General features: G+C 41.8%; 1 protein-coding gene across 1 annotated transcript; it reads right to left on the reverse strand.

Annotated features, from left to right (window-relative positions):
- Window positions 1-4,528: 4,528 nt before the first annotated feature.
- Window positions 4,529-6,501, reverse strand: LOC134457384 (uncharacterized). Its single transcript, XM_063209387.1, has 3 exons — window positions 6,367-6,501; window positions 5,317-5,382; window positions 4,529-4,957 (listed from the first exon to the last, which is right to left on the reverse strand). The coding sequence occupies exons 1-3, from the start codon at window positions 6,499-6,501 to the stop codon at window positions 4,529-4,531; spliced, it is 630 nt and encodes a 209-aa protein (XP_063065457.1).
- Window positions 6,502-9,792: the final 3,291 nt, after the last annotated feature.

A 9,792-nucleotide genomic window follows, 5' to 3' on the forward strand; every position in this document is an offset into this window, starting at 1 on the left:
AAAAACCTGTCATAATATAGGACTAATTTCATTTATAAAAATGGTTTGAAACAGCCCAAAAATTGAGAAAAAGATCAGACTCTTGGGAGGCGAGTGAACCCAAGTTCCCTATTTACCCAATTGCTGACTTGATTGACATTATGTTATCTTGCAACATGAAGCAATCCCCTCCCAGATAAAGATATAACCCAATCAACATGGGAGGGTTCGGGTAAAAGTGAATTGAACTGAGTGTTTTGCACCGGCAACAGCAAGGCCAGAGAGTTAAGCCTAATTGGTTTTTAGGAACGATCATGTCAGCGCTGCTGACAGCTCTTTGTTTGCCATTACCTTGTTGCGGGGAGACCCTCATCAGAGATGGGGCTGGCTGCTGGAGCAGAGCACCAAAATGCTCGATTCTTCACTCGCAAACGTCAGAGGCTACAAACCATGAATTTATAATAATTTAATTACTGTGAAAATACGTAGATTCCCTGGGGCTGGTGTAGAGCAAAAAAAAAGTTTGCAAGGAGGCATCTGTGAAAGTGAATGGGCTAATGCACGAAGGGCTCACAAAACCTTTATTGAACAAACACTCCCCCCCTTGGACCCTCATCCTAAAGCCTTCACCAAGTCCCCCTTGGACCTCATCATCATAAGCCTTCCAACGCCCTTCCTCCCTTTGACCTCATCATAAGCCTGCTAAATAACCCCTTTAGTATTAAAAAAATAAAAGAATGTGATCTAATGCCACCCATTCGACAATAAGAGAACATCAGCCGCTCTTTCCGCTCTCCAACGCCCCTGGGAGGCGTGTTGTACTGCCCCCTGGTGGGAAACACTGCCGCTAATGTTATGTAATGTGGTTTAGGGATCCCTTTAGTAAAGGAACAAGATAATTTTATTGAAGGCAGTCCATTTGCATTATCCCAGTGTATGTTATTGAGTGCAAAAATTATGTTACATAGCTGCTGTAAATTCAGTGGCAGCAGATCTTACCTCACTGGGAGCTTCAGATTATAAGGCTGATGGTTGGACACATCATCGCTGCATTCATCACTCCACACTCTCCCATCCACTCATGATGGGCTAAAACACAACACACACAACACAACACAACACACACAAACACAACACATAACAACACAACACAAACAACAACACAACACAATATCTGATTATTTTATAGTGTCTGAATAAATAAACAACATAAATATATCAGCATAAACAAATATATCAAGGAGTTCTGTCGGTTCGATATCCTTACCTATCTCCGTCAAATTGCTTGGTTTAAATGATAAGATTTAATTCGAAAAATATAGGGTCTATTTACTACAACTCTAAATTGTACATAAATGGTGCATAGGTAACAACAGGAGAATGTGAATAGAGTCAGGAACAGCAACTGATTATGATGCAACTTGATGCACATGCGATCATTATGTCATAATTGTTGCCTTAGGAAACAACATCATCAGTTGAAGACACTGTTGAAGCCAATGGAAGAAGTGTTTTAAACCATTGATTGTAGGCCTACATCCTGCACAGTCATATTGGCAATCTAAGGCTGGATCTCAAATGGTGCACTTGTGCACTTCGGGCACTATGTTTCAGTGTGTGACTAATACGGCACACTTACTGAAACATGAACACTAAAGTGCACAAGTGCACCATTTGGCTTCAGCCCATAACTGTGTTTTGTTCTTGATTGTGATTGGCTGATTTGGTATCCCATGCCAGTGTGTGCGATGCGACTGTCATTGGCCAATGCAAGTTTCAAAGCCATAGCCCATTGGTGTTTCCCTTATAACCACTTCCCCTAAAATAGACTATTTAATTACTTCTTTTTTCCAGCCTAAATTATTTGTTAAATCTAGATATCTAGAGTAGCAGTTGAGTAAACTATGTGTGACCTTCACATCCATTAAAATTAAAAAGTTGCCCAAGGCTAAAACCCATGTTTTCCCTCATTGCTCCCTTGCCTCTCTCAAAAAAAAGTAATTGTAACAAAATATTGCATGTGCCACAATTATAGCAGTGTTGTGGTGTACGAAGCAGACAGGTATATACGCCAGTATACCCACCTTTCTAAAATGTCAGGGATGTACAGTATAACCCACTTTACAATTGATTGATTCAATGTTTAGAATAGCACAGTATAACAGTATACCAACCACAAAAAAATGCTCAAATACAGTATACCAACCTCAAAAAAGTAGACTACGCCACGGAATTATAGGCAGACGGATTATATGCTCTGTTTCTTTAAAAATACCAAGATTACACACAAATGTCTTACCTGAGATGTGGTGGATTCAAAAAAAGGATGTCAAACCAAAGTTAAAAAAGGGAAATAACAATGATGCAAAAGAATACATAAATTAAGTGTTGCCACAATCCTGAAATGGACAAAAAATCTGTAGAACAACAATAATCACTTCTCATAACACTATGCTGCTGTCAGTCTCAGTAGCATCCAAACGTAACTAATGAACATGTGTGATTTACTAACATTCTCTAAATCCTTTATGACACAATGCTTTTCAACACATTCTTTATGACGTCATCAGTTTGTTGGTGGTTCAGCCAAAGATTCTTTTAATTCTAATGGACCGTCTCTGGTTCAACCTACTGGTCAGAGGAAAAACAACACATACAGAACTTTCTATATTTCTAAAACTCCTACCCCTGTGCTAAGTTAGATAGGATTCAAAATTTGCCTGCAGATAGTCTATTGAACAATCAGTGAATTTGGTATTACTAAGCTATACAGTAGGCCTATTTTAATGCACAATTTGAGTATATTTTATCCGGAAAAAATACAAGTGGGAATTCATCAAATAAAATAACTTTTTTTCCCGATTATTATATAAGCCTATTTGCAAAGTGACGTAAGTTTACGTAGGCCTATTTTTCCTGTTGCAGTACGTTGGAATGTGTCAAGTCAAGTCGGGCTTTCGGCTTTATTGTCAATTTCTTTAGCCTACATGCGCTGGTCATACTAAGAATTGAAAAGTACGTTTCTTACTTTCTCAATGCAGACATAGACAGGACTTTAGGTGTGGACATATACAATTAGACATAGACAGTACATACATTACACTAGAGTTACCTATACAATACCCATAGGCTGCAGACTTAGGGCAACATTAGGCTACAATCAAAGAAGAAGGACCCTGGGTGAAGTCCATCTATGGCAAATTGCCATAGCATTTGACCAAATCTGTCTTTAGGGTAAAGTCAATTCCACTCAAAACACTTATCTTATCTTATCCCTTTTTTTGTCTAAATATGTTGGGTAGGTAGGCTATATGTTGAAAATGATATTAGTGTAATGTAATATTTAATTTTAAGTCATTATTATTTACTATGCACAACGTTTCTCAACGTTTGTTTATTATTGTTATGATTAATTATTATTAAATTATTAATTATTTTATTATTTATTATTATTGTTAATTATTAAATTATTATTATTATTTATTTTAATTTTCTCTTTAATCCCGAAGGAGAGGACAGCTTCTCCTGCCCATGGTAGACACCAGACTCTGTTGGTGCATGGGCATATTCTTCAGTCCCACCAGGAAATCGCGGGCATTTTCTCAAAAAATCGCGGGTCGGAATTGCCAGATGGTGCACGAGGATTTCCAGAAAATCGCGATAAAAGTTGCGAGCTTCTTACTGTGTTGTTGCGATTTTGTTGCGGCATGAAGTCGAAAGGTGCGATTTTTGTTGCGATTTTTTAATGTGTTTCCTTGAATTTCTTGAACTCACAGTATGAAGAAGATACTAAAGTAAGTAAGTAGGCCTACGTCAGTAAATAATTCAAGGAGGAGTATACAAAGTGGAAAATAACTTACTAATCCATACAAAGTATGTGGGGGAAAAAAAGAGGATATGGGCAATATTTATTATATTATTTTTCTTTCTTTTAATTTGTATTTCATTTTGGTTCAACCCCAGTGGAGTTTATTTAATCTCTTCTGCAAAGTTTCCCATTAGAGCTATACAGTGGGGGTTTGTAAATCCCAGCCTCCATGATGATACAACAAAGCAGGTGGCTTTGATTGAGTGACCGGTTACCCTGGGAGGAGAGGAATCGAGAAGGCACATCAGCCGCAAGTTGGGGAAGTAGGCTACCAGCCGCTCATTGCAGGCAGCCAGCAGAAGGGGCTGGAGAGAGAGCCTGGAACCTGCCAGCAGAGGTGGGGTGCAGGGGGTTCCCATAAGACAGTCCCTCTGGAGAGCGCTTGGGAGTCTTGGGGTGAGAGGTGCAACCAGGGCCGTTGACAGCTTTGGCTGGGCCCGGGACAAAGTCATCTGATAGGGCCCCCTCAACCAATACATTCAATGTCATGATGATTCAATGTCCCCTGCTTCTCCTGCCTAGGCTCCTGAGGGCTCTTGCCCAGGCGTCTCAGGAAAGGGCAGCAGACCCCATTCCATCCTTCCTGAGCGCCTTCCTCCTCCACGCAGGCTCCACTTCCACCACGTCGCTCGGCTGCGTCCTTCTGCATGGTCTGGGGAATGCTAATGGGGCTCCACCTTCCTACCTCTCCGTCCTAGGCTCCTGAGGGTCTTGCCCAGGCGTCTCAGGAAAGGGGCAGCAGAACCTCTTCTCTCCTCTCTGTGTGCCCTCCTCCACGCAGACCCCAAATTTCCCACTTCCACTACCTCGCTCGGCTGCATCCTCCTCAACAACAGCCTGGTCCTGCAGCAGCTGCTGGGTGGGTGTCTGCTGCTGAGGGGAGTCGGCAGATGCATCAGCTGCAGCAATGTCCAGGACGGGTGACTCATGGTCAGTGGAGGCCGGGCAGTCATCCCCCTCGGAGGTCTCCTGGCTGTCCACGGGCTCGTTCCAGCATGTCGGCACCATCACTGTGAGCTTCCTCACTGGGCGGAGGCTGGCATTGTCGATGCCTTTGGCGGTGGTGGTTGGCTTTCTCAAGTTTCTCCTGAGACGAGGGTCACTGAAGGCCTTCTCAAACAAACGCGCGCGCGCGCACACACACACACACACACACACACACACACACACACACACACACACACACACACACACACACACACACATTTAATTGGGTCACTGGATATATTTCGTATTTTTTGACACCAGGTTACAGAGCTCTTCTATTAATTCATTGAATTGATTACTAATTGTTCATTAATAACGATGAATATACTGTTTTGAAAATCAAGGGGGAAAAAAATGAATCCATGCCATGGTAGTATAATCTGTTGTTGCCCCACACTGACGTCTTGTACTTAAACGCATCAATGACATTTTTACAAATTCCTCACACCTCACTGCGTCACTTTATTCACTCTATAGCTTACCGCAAGAAGGCTGTGATCATCGTTCAAATCACGGATGCTCGGTCCTTCGTCAGGGTCTTGATTAAACTAAACACACAAACACACCAAACACACACACACACACACACACACACACACACACACACATTGGGCCTTCATTACATTTCACAACTAGGAGCAGAGGTGTCAAAAGTAAAAGTAAAAGCAAAAAAAAAAACCAACAACAACACAGTTTCCATCCAACAGAAGTAACTTATCTGAGTAACCAGTAGATCTGTGTAATTGTCTTACGATCAGCTGTTTACTTCTGACTAGGAGGCACTACTAAGATAGCAGCCTAACCTCAGCTTCCCTCAGTTACTCTGGAGCCAACGTATTTCAGTGAATCTTGATGTATCACTAATATTTTCAGTGCACCAAACTCAGTCCCCTTTAAGTGAACCAAAAAGACAACTGACAGACAGCAAAAGGACTCAGTTCAGTTTTTCTTCATATTGTGAGTCTATTATGAAAAGAACCAGCTGCTCTTTCTGGTCCCTTTAGGCTTTTTGATAGTGTGTCAGTTCTCTTTTTGATCACACTCGCTCCTCCAGAGCACTACTCCAGTGATAGGATAACACCCAGTCACAAGTGTAATTTGTCAGGACTTCTAAGCCAGTGGTTCTTAACCTGGGGTGCGGGCTGCTTCCAAACATTATAATTAGGCCAAATCAAGACCAGATTAAAACATGATTTGGACCTAATGTAGTCATTAGAGTATTGATTAATGTCTAAAGCAAGAATCATTGTTAAATTGTTTTTTTAGAGCGTACACACTTGTAGACGTTTGGGTTGGGGGGTGCGCGGCTTGTCTTTGGCACAGGTTGGGGGGTGCGGTGCTTCAAGAAAAAAGGTTAAGAACCACTGTTCTAAGCGAACCGCACTGAGACTATTTCATTAAAGGTCTGCAGCAAGCATTCACATATGTGCAGAAATGTACGTATAACACGTATGTGCTGAGTCATAGCTTTGAGTTCGCTTAAATGGCTGAAAGGGACCAGGTGTGAAAACACTGTACAATGCGCAGCCTACCTCAGTGCTGGAGGCGTCACTGAGATGGCAGTCTCCAGCGTTCGTGATGCCTCTGATAGCGTTCCAGATCTCATCATCGTCATCGCCCTCAAACCTGAGCACACATACAAATATAATTCTCATGTCCATGTGCATACTCACAGAGACAAATATCGGTATGTCACCTTGAACTTACTGTATGCAGCTGCATTAGTTGATCTAGGTATCAACCAAATGCGTTAATGTAGGGCCTAGATTGCAGACATTGACCTGTGTATTTTTAACCCCTTATCATCTTCCTCATCATGTTTTGTACTGTTATGTTCTGGTGGTGAGGTCCCATGAATGAGTATTAAATCTCTCTCTCTCTCTCTCTCTCTCTCTCTCTCTCTCTCTCTCTCCTCTCTCTTCTCTCTCTCTCTCTCTCTCTCTCTCTCTCTCTCTCTCTCTCTCTCTCTCTCTCTCTCTCTTCTCTCTCTCTCTCTCACACACACACACACGCGCACACACACACGCGCACACACACACACACACACTACACACACACACACACACAAACACGCACATACACACACACACACACACACACACACACACACAAACACTCACACTCACTCTAAAATGTATTCAGTGGTTAGAGACGTTGCTACTCACGTCGCTAAGGCTTGTGCCATCTCCCAAGCATGCGTTGCTGTCTGCGGCTCTTGAGTCATCACGAACCCCAGGCCTCGTCCAGCTCTTCACCCCTCTAGGTGGGAGGGCTCTGGCTGATGGAAGACGAGGCTGAGGTACCTACATCAATGAGAGAGAGAGAGAGAGAGAGAGAGAGAGAGAGAGAGAGAGAGAGAGAGAGAGAGAGAGAGAGAGAGAGAGAGAGACATTCCAAAATGTAACCAAAATGGTAGTGATGTTGTAATAAATGTTTTAATCAGTCACGCTGAGTATTGGGAAAGCAATGTAGTTATGAAAATATTGATGATTTTTCAGCAAACAGTGAGTGGTGGGATCACCGGTCCATCTCCATCAAAGGGCTTCAGTGGCTTCAACTGCACGTCTTACCTGGCTGGGGCCTACAGAGACAGTGCTTTCGTTGGAGGAAGCGCTGATGTCAGCCTCTCTGCTCCAGTCCTCCTGGCTCAAAGACTCACTCGTGGGCTAAAATAGAATGCATAGTAGGTAAAGTACATGGAAGACAGATTTAAACACAGTGAACAAAAAGTAAAAAACCTTGTCATAATATAGCACTAATTTCATTTATAAAATTGGTTTGAAACAGCCAAATTGAGAAAAGATTAGACTCTTGGGAGGAGTGAACCCAAGTTCCTATTTACCCAATTGCTGACTTGATTGACATATGTTCTTGCAACATGAGCAATCCTCCCAGATAATATAACCCAATCAACATGGAGGGTAAAGTGAATTGACTGGAGTTTTGCACGGCAACAGCAAGGCCAGAGTAGCCTAATTGGTAAAATGATCATGTCAGCGCTGCTGACAGCTCTTTGCCTTACCTTGTTGGGACCTTCAGAGATGGGGCTGGGGCTGGAGGCACCAATGCTCGATTCTTCACTCGAAGTCAGAGGCTAAAACATGAATTATAATTAATTACTGTGAAAATACGAGATTCCCTGGGTGGTGTAGAGCAAAAAAAAAGTTGCAAGGAGGCATCTGTGAGTGAATGGGCTAATGCAGAGGCTCACAACCTTTATTGAACAAACACCCCCCCTGGACCTCATCCTAAGCCTTCCAACGTCCCCCTTGACCTCATCATAAGCCTTCCAACGCCCTTGACCTCATCATAAGCCTGCAAACAACCCCTTTAGTATTAAAAAAATAAATTAATTGACTAATGCCACCCATGACAATAAGAAACGCCCGCTCTCCAACGCCCCCTCGGAGGCTGTACTGCCCCCTGGTGGGAAACACTGGGCTAATGTAATATAATGTGGTTTAGGTCTCCCTTTAAGTAAAGGAACAAGATATTTTATTGAAGTCAGTCCATTTGCATTATCCTAGTGTATGTTATTTGGTGCAAAATATTTTTACATAGCCTCTGTAAGGTCATTGGCAGCAGATTTTACCTCACTGGGAGCTTCAGATATGAGGCTGATGGTGGACACATCATCGCTGCATTCATCACTCACACTCTCCCCATCACTCATGATGGGCTAAAACACAACACAACACAACACAACACAACACAACACAACACAACACAACACAACACAACACAACACAACACAACACAACACAACACAACACAACACAACACAACACAATATCTGATTATTTTATAGTGTCTGAATAAATAAATACATAAATATATAAGCATTAACAAATATATTAAGGAGTTCTGTCGGTAGATATCCTTACCTATCTCCTCCAATTGCTTGGTTTAAATGATAAGATTTAATTCGAAAATATAGGTCTATTACTACAACTATAAATTGTACATAAATGGTGCATAGGTAACAACAGAGAATGTGAATAGAGTCAGGAACAGCAACTGATTATGATGCAACTTGATGCACCTGCAATCATTATGTCATAACTGTTGCCTTAGGAACCAACATCATCAGTTGAAGACACTGTTGAAGCCAATGGAAGTAGTGGTTGAAACCATTGATTGTAGGCCTACATCCTGCACAGTCATATTGGCAATCTAAGGCTGGATCTCAAATGGTGCACTTGTGCACTTCGGGCACTATGTTTCAGTGTGTGACTAATACGGCACACTTACTGAAACATGAACACTAAAGTGCACAAGTGCACCATTTGAGATTCAGCCCATAACTGTGTTTTGTTCTTGATTGTGATTGGCTGATTTGGTATCCCATGCCAGTGTGTGCGATGCGATGTCATTGGCCAATGCAGTTTCAAAGCCATAGCCCATTGGTGTTTCCCTTATAACCACTTCCCCTAAAATAGACTATTTAATTACTTCTTTTTTCCAGCCTAATTATTTGTTAAACTAGATATAGAGTAGCAGTTGAGTAAACTATGTGTGACCTTCACATCCATTAAAATTAAAAAGTTGCCCAAGGCTAAACCATGTTTTCCCCTCACTGCTCCCTTGCCTCTCAAAAAAAGTAATTGTAACAAAATATTGCATGTGCACAATTATAGCAGTGGTGTACGAAGCAGACAGGTATACGCAGTATACCCACCTTAAAATGTCAGGGATGTCAGTATACCCACTTACAATTGATTGATTCAATGTTTAGAATAGCACAGTATAACAGTATACCAACCACAAAAAAATGCTCAAATACAGTATACCAACCTCAAAAAAGTAGACTACGCCACGGAATTATAGGCAGACGGATTATATGCTCTGTTTCTTTAAAAATACCAAGATTACACAAATGTCTTACCTGAGATGTGGTGGATTCAAAAAAGGATGTCAAACAAAGTTAAAAAGGGAAATAACAATGATGCAAAAGAATA

This window comes from Engraulis encrasicolus, chromosome 1 (genome assembly GCF_034702125.1).
Source record: "Engraulis encrasicolus isolate BLACKSEA-1 chromosome 1, IST_EnEncr_1.0, whole genome shotgun sequence".
In the NCBI taxonomy this organism is placed as follows: Eukaryota; Metazoa; Chordata; class Actinopteri; order Clupeiformes; family Engraulidae; genus Engraulis; species Engraulis encrasicolus.